Source organism: Pipistrellus kuhlii, unplaced genomic scaffold (assembly GCF_014108245.1).
Source record: "Pipistrellus kuhlii isolate mPipKuh1 unplaced genomic scaffold, mPipKuh1.p scaffold_m20_p_1, whole genome shotgun sequence".
Taxonomy (NCBI): domain Eukaryota; kingdom Metazoa; phylum Chordata; class Mammalia; order Chiroptera; family Vespertilionidae; genus Pipistrellus; species Pipistrellus kuhlii.
Genome location: NW_023425404.1, coordinates 171,068,386 through 171,085,074, shown reverse-complemented (window position 1 = coordinate 171,085,074; position 16,689 = coordinate 171,068,386). Strand labels below are relative to the sequence as shown.

The following is a 16,689-nucleotide window of genomic DNA, read 5'->3' as shown; positions in this document are numbered from 1 at the left end:
TCTTTGATTGAATAAAAATCTTACAGACAATCCCTGATTTTTCAGATTTGGGGTAACGTGTGTATTGATGAGGTGTGGAAGTTTTCATGTCTCTTTTATTTCCCTCTTGCTGTCTACAGTTTTGTATGTTTTTTCCCTTTCTCTGTTAGAGAGGTGGGAAAGAGTAAGTCATTGCAATGTTATGCCATCCTCCGCTCTGATAAAAAGTTTGATGCATATCACAATGCAGTGAGAGTCACAGTTTTGGGTAAAATAGAATTCGTGGGTTAACTTTGGAGTTTAGCAATCTGTATTACCAGGCAAATGTTTCATATTAAATAAAAAGCTATGCTGAAGATGCAGGGCCTGCTTCTCTTGTGGACCTTGGTACTCCGACCACCTTATGGAGTACTTGGCACATCCTTGGAACTCAGTAACTATTTCTTAATTAAGTTCATTACATGATCTCTCTCTTTTTCCCTTTAATTATTATTTATTACTTATTTATTATTTATTCATTATTGATGACTGCAAATAATGTCAGCCAGAAGAGGATACGTAATGTCAGGGATTCTTTTCAAAAGCAGTCATTTCAGTTGAATTTTGTGCCTGTTCTTTTCGCCATTCATTCGACAAATCTTTGAATGTCTCATTTGTGCCTGGTGACAGAGATTAGAAGGTAACCAAATGAGTTAGACAAGATACCTGCTCTCACGGAGTCTACATTCTAGTAAGGAAGAGAGTTAGTATTCAGAGGAACAAGTAAGGTATCAGGATGGCTTCTGTTTTTTTGTTTGTTTGTTTGTTTGAGCAACTGGATGGAGGGAGGTAGCATTTACTGAGGATTGGAGGAATGAGGGGATACCAGGTTTTGGTGTGATAAAATCCACAGTTAATTAGTTGCATGAAAAGGGATAGCTTGATAAATATAACCAAGCTCTGGAACTCTCTGTGGATGGTTCCATTCTCTTTATGTGACACTCACTAAGCGGGGTAATTTTCTTGTGTAAAGATGAAATGCCCAGCTCACTGCTGGTGGCACATTGAGCTTTCTGTGTTGAGTAATGGCCCTCCAACACCTTGACGTTGCTGCTTATTCTTCTCCCAGTCTGAGCTCTATGGCCCTCACTGAGGTATTTTTCAGTTGTGGCAATGGATTTGTTCTAATCCAGCCATCCTCTTTCACAGGATCCCTGTTGTGAGCCAGAAGGTATTAGTTTGAGATGATGATTAGGGTTGAGCAGTGCATTCTCTGGCTGAGCTCATTGACCCAGAAGAGGACTCTGAAAGGGGCTGTGCTCCTGAACCTGGCCTTGTGGGGACAGTAGGGGGGCAGTACCCCAATACCTCAGTTGGAAGGGGCACCCCACTTTACAGACACGTTAAAGGACTATGCACCCCTCTGTGATTTCCTTCTTCTCTGGGCCAAGGAAAACCCCTCTCCTGAATATGCTGCTTATCATTTCCATGCATTTCTTTACGTTGTTACAATAGATGCTCTAGCTCACGACAATATTGCTTTTTCCATTTTTTAACTTTATCTAAATGACCTCTGACATTATATATATTTTACAACTTACTTTTTTTCTTAAAATCATCTTTGTGAGGTTCATCCACATGGAAATACATATCCTCAACTCACTTATTAGCTCTGAGTAGTATTCCATTATTTGTAAGTGATGCAGTTTATTTATTCGCTTTCCTATCTTTGACTATTGCAACAACAGCCAGATTGTTTCTAAATGTTTGCTATTATAAACAATTTTATTATTATAAACAATCTTTTTTTAAAATATATTTTTATTGATTTTTTACAGAGAGGAAGAGAGAGGGATAGAGAGTTATAAACATCGATGAGAGAGAATCATCGATCAGCTGCCTCCTGCACATCCCCCACCGGGGATGTGCCCGCAACCACAGTACATGCCCTTGACCGGAATCGAACCCAGGACCCTTTAGTCCACAGGCTGACGTTCTATCCACTGAGCCAAACCGGTCCCGGCATATAAACAATCTTTATTACAAATGCTCATGTTCCAAACTTCTAAGCTTAAGCTAGACGTTCACAGAGGATTATGAGAATACCATTTAGCAAACATCTCCTTATTTTTATGAATTAAATGTGGGCAGATATGGAAATGCCTTTGCCGAAATACGAATTTTGGTAGAGGGAGGTGGAAAACATGGGGTCCTTGAATCTGCCATTGTTAATGGTTATCCTAACTCCCACGAAAACTTCCTCAGGCCCCAGCCACCCAAGTGTCCGCCGCCATCTGGCCTTTCAGGTTTGGCATCGACAATGAAGGCTGGTCTAGTCTGGAAAGATCGGCTCAGCTGCTGAATGAAACAGGTGGGTCTTCCTGGAATTAGTTTCAGGCTTTGAGAAACCACTATTACTACTTTTCTTCTGCGCTACCAGGAGGAGGCTGTGCTGGGTCATAAACTCATCACTCAAAAAGGCTTTCCCTTGGTGGGCAGCTGCAGAGGATGTAGCATCTAGAATCACATTTGTCTTTGTGTGAGAGCAATTAATTCTGTTGATTCTGAACAAAGCCTCACGCTGGGTATCCACAGGGGATTCTTGTCATGCCTTTGCTCTTAGAGAGGCCCCTGCTGGTGGCTCCTGTCACTGGGGGACTCCCTTTGGAGACCAATAAACTGTCAGGTTAAAACTGTGAGGATCAGAGTGATGCTCATTTGTGAAGCAAATTGCCTTTAAGAGCCTAAGGGACTGGGACACAGGGCAGGGCAGGCTAGTAGGGGACAATGGGGGAAAGAAGGCGGTGGGCATATATAATACTTTCAACAATAATGATTTTAAAATAAATAAATTAATTAAATTTTATTTTTAAATTCTTTATTTTTTTATTATTAAAAAAAATTCTTTAAAAGGGAGAGATCAACCAAAGGACTTATGTGCATACATATGAGCCTAACCAGTGGTCAAGGACAATAGGGGGTGTAAGGGCAAGGACAATAGGGGGTGTAGGGGGGGGGGATTGAAATGGGGAACGAGGACAAATATGTGATACCTTAATCAATAAAGAAATTTAAAAAAATCCAAGAACAGATAAAAAAATTTCTTTGTTATTTTAAGTATTGTATATAGTATTATATGTCTTTTTTTCTCTCCCATTGACCTTTCCCCAGCCACCTCCACCACCCACCTTCCCCCTACTCCTGCACATGCCCTTACCCTCCCACTAGTGTCTGTGTCCATTGGTTATGCTTAGATGCATGCATACAAGTCCTTTGTTTGATCTCTTACCACCACCCCCCTTCCTCCCCTGCTTCCCTCTGAAGTTTGACGGGTCTGTTTGATGCTTCTCTATCTCTCGATCTATTTTTGCTCATCAGTTTATGTTGTTCACTATATTTCACTAATGGGTGAGATCATGTGATATTTATCTTTCTCCCAACTGGCTTATTTCACTTAGCATAATGCTTTCCAAATAAATTTTTAAAATAGCTTAAAGGACAATTTTAAGTTTCCATGCCTGGGGAGCTTGTCTCTGAATGAAGCATCCTTGAAAACATGTGGGCATTTGGTTCCCAGATCAAATACATGGAACGTGGAGCAAGATGTGTAAAAGGCTGGACTGTCCTGGTCACCCCTAACGATAAGCCTGTCTCCCAGGAGATTGCAGAGGGTCTGTAGGAGTTTAATCCGGCTAAGAAATCTCCTTGGCCTCTAGTCCCTTAGTCCTGATTACAGGCCTCCAAGGCACATCTGGTCAGGTCTGGCAAAGCCAATACACTTACTTCTGTGCCAATACCATGGCAGTGTTTGCCCAAAAAGTAAAATGCCATTGTGCACCACTTTCTATTTCTGAACATAAATTGGGTATTCGAGGAAGGCATTGCGCTTATTTGAGATTTGGGGAATGAGGTTAATATTATTTGAAAATTTAGAAAAGTTATGTTTTTATCCTTTTCTGCATTGTCTTAAGGTGCCCCATGTATTAATTACATTCTAAATATGGGAAAACTCCCTGATAGCTCAGATTTGGTTCACATCACTTTCGTGGCTCGTTAAGAACTTGTTGGGTTTCTGAGCGAAGGCAAAGGGTTCAAAAACGATGTTTTCCTCATTGTGTTTGCATTGTTGTGGTTAATCACTGGGTGCCTTTTTTTTTTTCTGAACAGGTGCAGATTTCATAACAATTTTAGAGAGTGATGCTTCTAAGCCCTTTATTGGGAACAATGACTTAACCATGTGGTTAGGGGAGAAGCTGGGTTTCTATACTGACTTTGGTCCAAGCACAAGGGATCACACGTGGGGGTGAGTGTTCCTTGGGTACTAATCCTGAACATAACTCTGAAACACCAGGCAGCAGAGGCTTAGAGTGGAAAGGTGAGATTGTCGGACCTTAGTCCCATGACTGTGCCCCACGGATGTTTCCTGGGGGATGAGGAAGTGCCGAATATATGCATATTCCATAACTGTTTGAATGGTTTTCCTATTATTGGATATTTTCAACTTACTATTAGAAACCATACATAGAGCATAAGAGCTGAGATTATAACAGTAAGTATATCTGATCTGGACATTGTCTTCATGGAGTTTATATTCTCATGTAAAGATACAGAAAATAAACAAGGACACACAAAAAAAGTAAATAATATTGGAGAGAACCAAGATCACTATTGGAAGATCCCATATGTTTATGCAAATATGTTGCCAAAGTAACAATGCAAGAGAAATGAATTTTTGTGTATTCCAGTTCTCCCCTTTTCGCGTCTCCTTAGCACTTACTAAAACAGAGTTGATGAAATTCTGACATCAGAGGTTATTAGTGACTCAGCGAGAAATGCTAAGAAACAGATATAATAGATGGAGAGACTGCCACCTATGTCTCCACCGCATTATTGCTCTGAGTGTCCCTCGGTGGGATGCTCGAAGTGTGGCATGTCCCTCAGTAACATCATTTGCTTAGCCCTGTCTGCATGATATGGTCAGACCAACAACGATGTTTCTTTTCATTGCCCCACACAGGATTATGGTTTTGTCCAGGTACCCCATTGTGAAATCGGAGCATCACCTTCTCCCGTCGCCAGAGGGCGAGATTGCACCAGCCATAGCACTGACCGTGAACATCTCCGGCAAACTGGTGGACTTCGTTGTGACTCACTTTGGGAATCATGAGTGAGTTTCTTTGGTCTGCCTGATGGGGCCCAGATGCCAAGAAGCATTAACACATTTCTTTGATTTCTATGCAAATGACCTATCTTTCTTCTCCTCCTCCTCCTCCTCCTCCTCCTCCTCCTCCTCCTCCTCCTCCTCCTCCTCCTCCTCCTCCTCCTCCTCCTCCTTCTTTTCCCAAAGTACTTTTCCCTTTGTGATTGCTTTTAAAAATCAGGCATAGTAGATAGACACCTTTGAGATGCAGGCAGTCCTTATCGATGACACAAGGCAGCGATGATGGTTGTGTTAGCCAGCAGTTACTGAGCAGGTGCTGTGCTAAGTATTGTATTGACTCCAACCTGTATGAAGTACTGTTACAGCCCCATTTACAGATGATGAAATGAGGCTGAGAGAGGTTCCATGACTTGTCCCACCAGGGCCACACAGCTTGGAGTTAGGTAGACTCAGTTCAGAGCCTGGAGGTACTTGGGGCCACGGTAGGAACAGGAAAATCCCTGTTCCTGCAGGGTTACCACAGTTGGAAGGACTGTTGGGGTCTGAGAGTACTACATGGCATTCCTTGGTCCCTTGTGTTTTCCTAATCAACTGATAGGTAGGCAGAGGACCCTGGCAGGGCTACCGAAAGATCACTTTTAATTCTGATAAGCCTGTTGGACAACATGATTAAGTGCGGCCACATGGAACTGCTAATCCATCTCCCAACAATATGTGACACTGGCTCCCCCAAATAGCAGGGGCGGAGTCTGCCCTGTCTCTTACCTAAGTGGAGAGAATAAACCAGAAAATACCCTGTTTGCAACGAATAGTGTTCAAGAAGAGAGGAAGGACTTGAGACAAGTCTACCCAGTTCATGCTTCCAAACTGAATTAATTATAAAAGTCCTCCCCTGAAGAAGAGAGAGGCCAGAGATGGTTTTCTAAGAAAGTCCCTGTATGTGGAAATGCGAGGAATGAGCAATGAGGTTTTTTAAAAATATGTTTTTATTGAGTTCAGAGAGGAAGGGAGATAGAGAAATAGGAACACCGATGATGAGAGAGAATCATTGACTGGCTGCCTCCTGCATGTCCCACCCTGGGGATCAAGCCCACAACCTGGGCATGTGCCCTGACTGGGAATTGAACCGTGATCTCCTGGCTCATAGGTCGATGCTCAACTGCTGAGTCATGCCAGTCAGGCTGGGCAATGCGTTTTATCCCCCACAAAATAACATTCATAACCCTTTTTAGAGCCACTCTTCAGATTAGTACTGACTAGATCATGAATAAAGCCCGAAATAGATTGTAAAAGCAAAGAGAGAGGTACTCTACCACAGTAAACATTCTGTAATGGTAACAGGAAACACAGCTCCAAAGGGCTGAGTGCTATAAAATAGGACACACAGGTTCAGTTCACATCGATAACACAAGGCCACGGAGCTTTCAAGTGACACCCAGAACACCAGAAAACATCACTGGCGCACTGTATGCTTTACCTGAAGAAACGAATGTGTCCGCTACCCTCAATTTCCTATTGCCTCACTTTTTCTCACAGAATTATGGGGATCGGAGGAAGCACGCTTGCAAACGTTCTGAAATAAGTCAGAGCCTAAGCAATACATGTTTGCCTCCTTAGATATCAAAAGGGTGCTTGGAAGATGAATGATGTGGAGGGTCCGTCTCTCTTTAAAAAGCTGTTTGGAGAAACACCTTCTATTTCTCCCAGTAATTTTCACGTAGCAAGTATAGGCCTTCAAAAAATCATTCCACTGGCCTTCAAAGAGCACTTGCGTTGGGTTTATCTTTTAAAAAATAGGCACTTTTGTGTCTAAAAGTTGCCAGGTTTTTAACCTAAGAAGCAGTTGAATCTTCCCCTTCCCTTTTTCTTTGCTTTCCCCCTGCCCCCTTCCACTCCCTCCCAGCCCCTCGGCCATGTAAGGAAGAGACTTGAAAGGGAAGGGAGGACACGAGACTGAGAGATGGCGCTCAGGCTGTGTTTGGAAGGATAGCCTTGTCTAACTTTCTATTAACCACGTCTTTAAAGCTCTCTGAATAGCACCAGGTCCTTGACTTGCTATCTTACTCGCTTGATTTAGTAATACTGACCACATCAGCCACAATAAGAGCTAGCCCTTATGGAGGAGCTGTCCCCGAGGGAGGAAGGGAGTCGGTGTAGTTATATGGTCAAGCGCATGGAATTCCAGATCCTAGAATCTGACAATCTGGTTTGAATCCTAATTCAAGCAATGTCCTTCAGTGTGGTATTTAACTAGCTTTCTCATCTGTCCATCAGGGGCAGTCGTCCTGCCCGTCTCATAGGGTTCTTGTGAGGATTAAATGAGACATATTCTCTCCTGCAGAGTACAAGAATACAGGAAGTGCTCCGTGAATGCTGGCCATTCTTATTAAACAGGTCAGACAGCTGTAAGGTATGCTGGGCAGCTTAGGGAGAATTCTTTCACCAAGCGTAGATCTAACATCTGCCGGGTCTGAAGTTCATGCCAAGCCCAGTCTCTGTCCTCGGAGCCACAGCCAGTGTCCCTCCTCAGAGCCCTGCCCACGAACACATGGCCTCCCAGAACGGGACCTGAGAAAGGCCATGCTTCAGATAAGCTGTGAAAGCCCTCATTCCATATTTTGGTTTGCCTCTGTTTCCTGCAATACTAAATACAAGGGAGTAAATATTTGGAGGTTTCATTTTCTTTCTTTTTTCTTTTTTTTTTTTTTACAGTTTTTAAAATATATATATATATTTTATTGATTTTGTACAGAGAGGAAGGGAGAGAGAGAGTTAGAAACATCGATGAGAGAGAAACATCGATCAGCTGCCTCTTGCACCCCCCCCCCCCCACTGGGGTTGTGCCCGCAACCAAGGTACATGCTCTTGATTAGAATCGAACCTGGGACCCTTGAGTCCACAGGCCCATGCTCTATCCACTGGGCCAAACCGGTTTCGGCTGGAGGTTTCATTTTCTAGTGATGATGGCACACACCCACATGAGCCCATATGAAGAATGAAATACAGAATGTTTGTCCATGTCGTTAGCTGACTCCACGAGATTTTAAAAATTACTGGCTATGCAGCTATCTCTTTACAGCCGATAAATAGGAAATGGCAGCATTTCCTGAAGTGGTTTAGGTACACGCCGTTTGCAAATTCAGCTTAGGTAATGAAGTCACCAGTTCATCGCCATTGCTTTTCCTTCCATCTTGAATATGCAGAGAAGCACAAACAGGAAAAAGCGCAGAACCTGTAGTTTGAAGACCTGGTTCTGGTACCAACACAACTGAACCTTAGTGAATTTCAGATCACCAGGAAGTGTGGCCTCAAGCATGAGGAATGCCGCTACTTCTCCCCCAGGGACTTCTCACCATGACTTCTCTCTCCTCTCAACCTATTACCTCCTTCCTGAGCCTCCAGTGGGCGCAACAACTGGAAATCAGCAGGCAAGGGAGCCCAGGAGATGAAAGCTGTAGGGGCCAGCCTCCCAGGGCATAGAGAAGGGCTGAGAATGGGTCTGGGCAGAGGAGATGGAAAACAACACAGTCATGTTACTTAGCATCATTTAGAAACAGAGCTAATGCCTGCCTCCCAGTGGTTAGGAGAATTCAAAATCAAAGATGTTAAGCGATCATTCTTTTCACTCTTTCATATCTTGAGACATCTTTTAATAGTACTCAGAGGTCCACACATGCTCATCTAAGCTTCATTCTGTCTTCAGATCCCACCTTAGTGAGGTATCTCCAATCTTCTAGGTCCTCGTGATCGCCCTCCATCTTCCTTCATCGTAGTGTTGTGTATTTTGTGTGTGTGTGTGTGTGTGTGTGTTTTCGTAATATTCTGGCTTCTGGGGAGGTGTAGCCAATGGGAGCCACTCGCAGGGCTGGGGGTGGGGGGCAGGAGGAGGGGAGAGGACAGGGTGTTTCCCATCCTTCCTCTCAGCTTTCTCTGGTTTTCTGGAAGCAAGTGAGTGTCTCGTGTGGCTCCAGCTCCTCCTCAGATGACCCCAGCTCCTTTGGGGTGACCTGCCCCACAGCACCATCTCCCACCGCTCAGGGCTGGCTTCTGGCCTCTGGGCCTCCTTCTCTGGCCCTCTAGCTGTAGAGGTGGTACTAGTGTCTCCTTGTTGCAAAACTCCAGCTGCCTCACTGGCTACTGTTTGGCTTCCCATCATGTAGGTAATGAGTCCCTGTATTAAATTCCCTTTGTTTGAAACACCTGGAGTGCTCTCGGTTTTCCTGGCTGCATCGTTTTATAATTATGATGTCCCTATTTCCCCCCAAATAGATCGCAAAGCACCCTAAAGCTTGATGTTCTTGCCTAATGATCTCAGTTATACACGGACAGTGCTTTGCGTCATGAAAGTACTGGATCGTGCTCAGCTACTTTTAGCCACTGCTTGAGAGAGCCGGGTAGGTTCCATGAGTCCTATGTGCTCTATGAATGTTAGGATTCTCCCTCTGACCACGGCTGCTTGTGCTGCTGCTGCTGCTGCTCTGCTTCTATAAAAATGTATGTTTTTTACTACTGGGTTTTAGCTGTGATACTGGTGATCAAGTCTCAGATGGTTATTGAAATAATTTCTCCAGATGAAGAGTTAACAAATGCTGTTTTGGAGTAGATATTTAAATCAAGTTGACCACAGATGATTTTGGGGGAAAGACCTTGTTGTTCTTAGTCAAAAGTGTGTCAGCCTACTCAGTTGAAGCACTGTCCTTCTATCTCATTCATTTCTAGAACATTAAGACATTTGCCTAGGTTAGGAATTACTCTGGGTTTGTGCTCTACATGAAGATATTTTTTGGGGGGCTGGGGGAGGGGAACTTAAGTACTTAAGACTTTGTAAAAGTTGTTTTGCAAATACAAAACAAAATTACATTTTTTTGGTATTGTGTGTTTGTTTTTTAGAGATGACCTTGACAGGAAACTTCAGGCTATTGCTGTTTCAAAACTCCTGAAAAGTAGCTCAAATCAGGTGGTATTTTTGGGTTATATCACCTCAGCACCTGGTTCCAGAGATTATCGACAGCTCATTGAACATGGCAATATGAAGGTAACACAATTATAATAAGATTTGATGTATTAAATAACATCATGTTTAAGAACATTAGTTCATCTGGTTTAAGAACATTAGGGGTCTCTGGATACAGCAGAAAGTGGGGTCCCAATGGACTCCTTATTGTGGCTTCAGGATGCTGACACTTATTATTACAGAGAATCTGTAAGAAAGAAGAATTTTGCAAAGAAGATGAGAAGTCAGCGTGAGGCCGAGCTGAAGCATCTGTGGGATATTAATGGAGCCACTCAATAGGTAGCTGGATCAGGAATTGAGAAGGGCAATCAGGACTAGAGGTATAGAGTGAGAGTCACACCATGGTCTTTTTTTTAAAAATATTTTTTAAAATTGATTTTAGAGAGGAAAGGAAAGCGAGAGAGAGAGAGATCGAAATACCAGTGATGAGAGAAAATCATTGATCAGTTGCCTCCTGCACGCCCCACACAGGGGATGGAGCCCACATCCCAAGCATGTGCCTCTGACCGGGAATTGAACCATGACCTCCTGGTTCATAGGTCAATGCTCAACCTCTGAGCTACATCGGCCTGGTCACTGTCTTGGTGATCACTGAAGCCATGGAAGTGGATGACATTGCTTATGGAATCAGAGAAGTGCAAAAGGAAGAACCAACAAAACCCCTGATTTCTGTGGCTGTCAGGGGGTTGAGGGTGAGAGACGAGAAGGGAAATTATCTCAGGAAAGAGATTAAGAAGAGGCCAGAGGGTAAAAGGTAAACTTGGGGAGTTTGGGTCACAGAGGCTGCACCAGTTATTCACCACCGTGCAACAAACCACCTCAGACCTACTGGCTTAAAACAGCCCTGGTTTAATATTCTTAGAATTTTGTGGATTGACTCGATGTTTTTTTTTTGTTTTTTTTCTGGATTCACTGGTGTTGTCAGGTGGCTCAACTGTGGCTGGGGTCCTAAGATAGTCCCACTCTGGGGCCTTGCTGCTGATGGTTGGCTGCTGATGGTTAGCTGGGCCTGTCTCTATGTACAGTTGGTCTCTTATCATTTACTAGCCTTGTTGGTGCTGTTGTGTGACCTTGGGTCAAGTTAGTTGACCTTTTTGGACCTCAATGGTTGTATCTATAAAGTGGGGGGTAGCAATTCCTACTGTATCATAGGGTTGTAATGATGAAGTATAAGCAAATGTCTGTACAACTCTCAGCTTTGTATGTAGGAGGCACTGGACAAGTGGTGGCCACACATATCTATTATGTGTGTCTGGCTGTACATAGAAAAAATCAAATAAAGTAAATGTACAAGTACATGGCCTATGAAGCACAAAAGAATGTTAGAAAATGTGATATTTGGCAAGTCTAAGGAAAAATTATATCCTAATAAGAGAAGGATTTCTGTGTGTGTGTGTGTGTGTGTGGCATATGGGTAGTATTAGAGAAGAGGAATCTTATTTGTTATTGTTGTTGTTTTTAATTCTCTCTTGGTTTCCACTTTTAATGGCCAGAAGCTGTGTCAAGATTGGCAGTGGGTTCTTACATAGCTTTTTCTATCAGGTAGTTTATTAATGCACAGAGTTTTGATCATAAATGCTTGGATGAACAGATTTTTCTCTTTAAGAAATGAGTATTTAAATTCTGTAGTCTTAAAATTTGATAGAATTTTTTTTAAAACCTAATAAAATAAAACGATAGCTAAGCACAGTCACAGTTTATTATTCCCAGTATACACAGTTGAATGGCTAAATTTTCATCGCTTCCCAAGGCAAACCAGAACAGTCCTTTTCTTATTTGCTTTTTTAATCACTAACATTTTTCTTTAAATTTTAAATTTATCACAATTTTTTTGTGTATACTAAAGGCATATATGTGTGTGAGAATGTGATATAAAATAATAAAGATTAACAAACATCCTTATGTCTACCACCAAGCCTATGGGGAAAATCAAGAAATAGGTAACAAATTGTGATCTATTCTTTTAGTGATTTAAAAGCATATTTTTAATTAAACGTTAAGAGTAAAATTGAGAAATGATCAAAAGTCAGGTATATTTTTTATTTATAGGATTTTTTTTAAAAAATGAAAATGTTTTTAGTATGAACGCTCCATATCTAGAGTTTTCCTAACACACTCTAGAAAAATATACATGTATGTTCTGCTTCTCTGATAAAAAATAACCCTGGTCTCAAGCTTTCAACATCCAAAAGACTCGTGATTATTCCCCAAATGTGTTTATTGCCAGTGATTCAATTTAACAAACGTAGATTGAGTGCCTGCCAAACGCCAGCGAGGACCAGAGAGCCAATGTGATTAAGAGTTCCTCTGCTCAGGACGGGAGGGTGGAGACATAGAAACAAAAAACAAACAAACGAAAAGAAAAAAAAAACATACAGAACAGCAGAGCCGGTGTGCGTTCGGGCCAGGATGGCCGGGGACGGTTCTGTAAATTCTCCTCGGGTGGAGAGACCTGGAAAGCTGCAGGGAGCCAGGAACATATTATAACCGTTGCTTTTCCTGCCTAACTCCCTCTCTAGACCATGCTTGTCTGTGTACTCCCAGCATCGAGTATGGGCATATAGTAGGTGCTCCAGAAATGTCTGTAGAATGAATAAGTAATGAGGACCTTATAGGACCAGCAGGAGCCAGGCAGAGAAAACAGCATGCACTGCAGCTCATGCGTTTTCTTGGCAGTGCAGAACAGAGCACTGGTTTGATGCTGTAAGCTTCTCTTCTCTGTTTGTTAGGATATTGACAGCACGGATCAAGACCGATGGTGTGAATACATCATGTATCGAGGGCTGATCAGGTGAGCATAGGTGGTTGATTTAAAAAAAAAAATCTATTATTACTGTGATCTTTTGAGTCTATCCTGGAGAGAAAAGCTTTATGGAAGCAGTTAATTAATTTTGTTACTTTTTATAAACATTGATTTAGTAAGTTATGCAGTTTAACATCTTTTGCAAGTCACAGCCTAACGATTTAAGAAGGAATAAATGGCTGAACAAATTAAATTTAATTATACAAAGAGGATACGATGGAAACTATTGAGCATAAGTAGGTATCTGTCAACACGTGTTAGGATTGGCACCGTTTTTTACTGTATAGCATGGTGGAAACAGGGGGGACCATGGAATGAGAAAGCCCTGGGCTTGAATTCCAGCTTTGCCAACTTCAAATTATATAATCTTGGATAAGTCAACTAACTTATCAGAGCCACTATTATATTGTGGTGAGGTCTCTAAAATTTTTCTTTAAATTTTATATCTTTAAAAATCATATCTTTAAAATTATATCATCCCAGCCCAGCTGCTGTGGCTTAATGGTTGAGCATCAACCCATGAACCAAGAAGTCACCGGTTTGATTCCATGTGATCAAGAACATGCCTAGGCCGCAGGCTTGATTCCCAGTATGGGGTGTGCAGGAGGCAGCCGATTGATGTTTCTATCTCTGTATCTCTCTTCCTTTCTCTCTAAAATCAATAAAACATATTTAAGAGTATATATAATTTCATGTCAAAAGTGAATATTTTATATATATATTCCAAAATATATTGTGTGAGAGGCAATTTGTATAGACGGAATATTCATTAGTATAAACGAGTAAGGTTGCCAAGTATGTTTAGTTAATTAAACAATATACATGTTCTTTATTCATGTATGTTGTAAAAGTAATATGTTGATAAATATTTAGAGTAACAAGTCAAGATCATTCTAGTGAAACACAGGGTAGTGTTAGGAATGGGAAATTGGCTCAATAATGAAGGTGTTACCTACTAGATCTCATCAGATTTCTGAATGGCAATAAAATCTTTACAAACCATTTCTATTTCTGCCACAGACTGGGTTATGCAAGAATTTCCCATGCTGAACTGAGTGACTCTGAAATTCAGATGGCCAAGTTCAGGATCCCTGATGACCCCGTTAATTACAGAGACAACCACAAGGTGATCACAGACCTCAGGGAAGTTCCCAAGAAAATCCGTTTCAATCCCAGGTGAGTGAGCTCCTTCATGTTGTAGACTACAGATAGGAGACACCGCACCCCCTCTAGGGACCTAAGTATTACCCCACTGTAGTGAACCCCGAGGGACGAGAAAGGTGCAGCTGTGGTTCTAATAGAGTCAAAAGCAAGACCAATGGCCAGCGCGTCTGTTCCATGGGGCAGCTGGGGGGTGGTTCAGCACTCAGGCCAATTTAAGTCTGTCCGTCCATTGTGGGTGCCTCACATGGCCACGAGCTGTGTGGACACAGGGGAGCACAGCCATTGCAACTGGAGAGCGAGTTTCTTTGGTAGAATTTTTATATTCTGGTTTTGCACACTTGCAGTAACCACGCCTATTCTGACCATCGACTCGCTTTCAGGTGTGATTGATGGGCAAGTACCCTCCCACGTCACTCAGACCTTACTGGGCATGTGCCTATTTAAATAACCATGGCTTCACCTTCACCTATAAAATGGATTGTATTAGAGCTGAGGACTAGAGAGAAAAATCCAGATTTATTTTTCAATAAGGTTATCAGCCAATAATTCTTAAATAGCTGTGCTTTTGGAGTGATCCATAACTATGGGAAGAGGACTTTGAAGTTTAAATGTTTAAAATGTTTGTCTGCCATTCCCAAATGCATGAATCCTTTTTTATCTCTTCGTTTGCTGGTCTTATAAATTGATCACATCTCTCCAGGTTGTATGATAGTAAGTAAAAAAGCACAGTAGATTATGGTTAAAATTTTACATACGTTTCTGAATGGTTTTTACATGTCAATTACTTTTTTTTTTTAGGTTTGGATCCTACAAAGAAGGACATAATTATGAGAACAACCATCATTTTCATATGAGTACACCAAAGTACTTTTTATGAACTATTTAAAACAAGAATTCCTTGGCTGAGCAAGTCTAAGGAGAACAAAAAGTAAATAAAAAGAAAAGATGGATGAAAGTGGGAAATGACATACACAAAAACCCTCAATTTTGAAAATGTATGATATTTATACAGTGGGAAATTCTATCAATTTATAAAATATATTGCTTAATAAAAGTATTTCTCCAAAATTGTTTCTTGTTATTTTTGATGTGGGGTAATATAAGAAAGTTTTACTACTATAGATAAAATCATTATACAGTCTTACCTTTGCAATGCTTTAAAATAAGAAATTGATTGCCAAAACCGGTTTGGCTCAATGGATAGAGCATCAGCTTGCGGACTGAAAGGTCCTGGGTTCGATTCTGGTCAAGGGCATGTACCTTGGTTGCAGGCACATCCCCAGTAGGGGGTGTGCAAGAGGCAGCTGATCGATGATTCTCTCTCATTGATGTTTCTAGCTCTCTGTCCCTCTCTCTTCCTCTCTGTAAAAAAATCAATAAAATATATTAAAAATAAAAATAAAATAAAATAAGAAATTGATTTATTGATGAGCTATTGTAGAACCGTGGTCGGCAAACTGTGGCTCGCGAGCCACATGCGGCTCTTTGGCCCCTTGAGTGTGGCTCTTCCACAAAATACCACAGCCTGGGCGAGTCTATTTTGAAGAAGTGGCATTAGAAGAGGTTTAAGTTGAAAAAAATTTGGCTCTCAGAAGGAATTTCAATCGTTGTACTGTTGATATTTGGCTCTGTTAATTAATGAGTTTGCCAAACATTGAGCTAGAAGAACTATTTACAAAAACCAAGCAGTCTTGGATCCCTCTTGGGACAAAGCAGGGGGAAATGTTTAAATAGTAAGTCTAATAGTTAGAAGAATAGTATGGGCAAAAACCTATTGCTGTCTCAGCAGTAGCAGCATGCCTATCACCGTCCTCCTCCGACCAGGTAGAATCACCTGTCTTTCCTCCCATGCTTATATCACTCTGTGGCTATGATGTCTCCAAGCAGTCGGGTCACCAGCTCAGGGAGCACACCTCAACACATAGAGGAGTATCATGGAGTGACATTTCTTCCCTAGAATTAAGTCGATAGATGATGGGAGAATTCAGCCCAAGAGCATGGTCTGCATAGAAATAGTGACTTGAATGCACTTCAGGGAGGCACATAGCACCATCGACCTGGAATGGGCTCTGAATGTTTTATCTCTGGGGGCAGAGAGAAAAATGGCAAGAGAGAGAGGGTGTATGTCACAACCCAAGGGAGTTCCTTGGATCTGCTTAGTAAACGTGTCTACCGAGCACACAGCCATATGCAAGACACGTCTCGTGGTGGTTTTGGAAATATGTCCACAAATGATTTGGTACTGCCTTCCCCAGGTGGAACCTAATTTGCCTCTCTCTGAGTGTGAGCTGGACTTGTTAAATCACTTCAGATGAGGAGAATAAAGTGAAAGAGATGGCATGCGTCTTCCAAGCTTAGGTGATAAAAGATGTGGTTCCTGCCTTCGTCTCGCTCTCTTGGGTCTGAGAGAAGCCAGCTGCCGTGCCGTGAGCAGCCCCATGGAAGGTGGGAAGGGACCCACCAGCAGCCATGGGAGTGACCCGCTGAAGCTGTAGAACTTCCGGCCCAGGTCAAGCTTCAAGTTGTTTTTCAGACCCACTTGCCATCTTTTTTGTTTCTTTTTTTTCTTTTCTTTTATCCCCACTTGCC

General features: G+C 42.0%; 1 protein-coding gene across 3 annotated transcripts in view; it reads left to right on the top strand.

Moving 5' to 3' along the window:
• The window catches only part of CWH43 (cell wall biogenesis 43 C-terminal homolog), a 38,434-nt gene extending 23,266 nt beyond the window's left edge, over positions 1-15,168 (top strand). For 2 of the 3 annotated variants that reach the window (XM_036416704.2, XM_036416686.2), the window contains 7 exons: positions 2,224-2,329; positions 4,126-4,261; positions 4,976-5,125; positions 10,010-10,154; positions 12,863-12,924; positions 13,957-14,112; positions 14,899-15,168. In XM_036416704.2, coding sequence (XP_036272597.1) covers positions 2,224-2,329; positions 4,126-4,261; positions 4,976-5,125; positions 10,010-10,154; positions 12,863-12,924; positions 13,957-14,112; positions 14,899-14,977 — 834 coding nt within the window. In that variant the 3' untranslated portion in view covers positions 14,978-15,168. Of the gene's footprint in view, positions 1-2,223; positions 2,330-4,125; positions 4,262-4,975; positions 5,126-10,009; positions 10,155-12,652; positions 12,785-12,862; positions 12,925-13,956; positions 14,113-14,898 lie in introns of those variants that run through there. The other variant, XM_036416695.2, reaches the window with a different exon arrangement.
• The last annotated feature ends 1,521 nt before the right edge of the window (positions 15,169-16,689 follow it).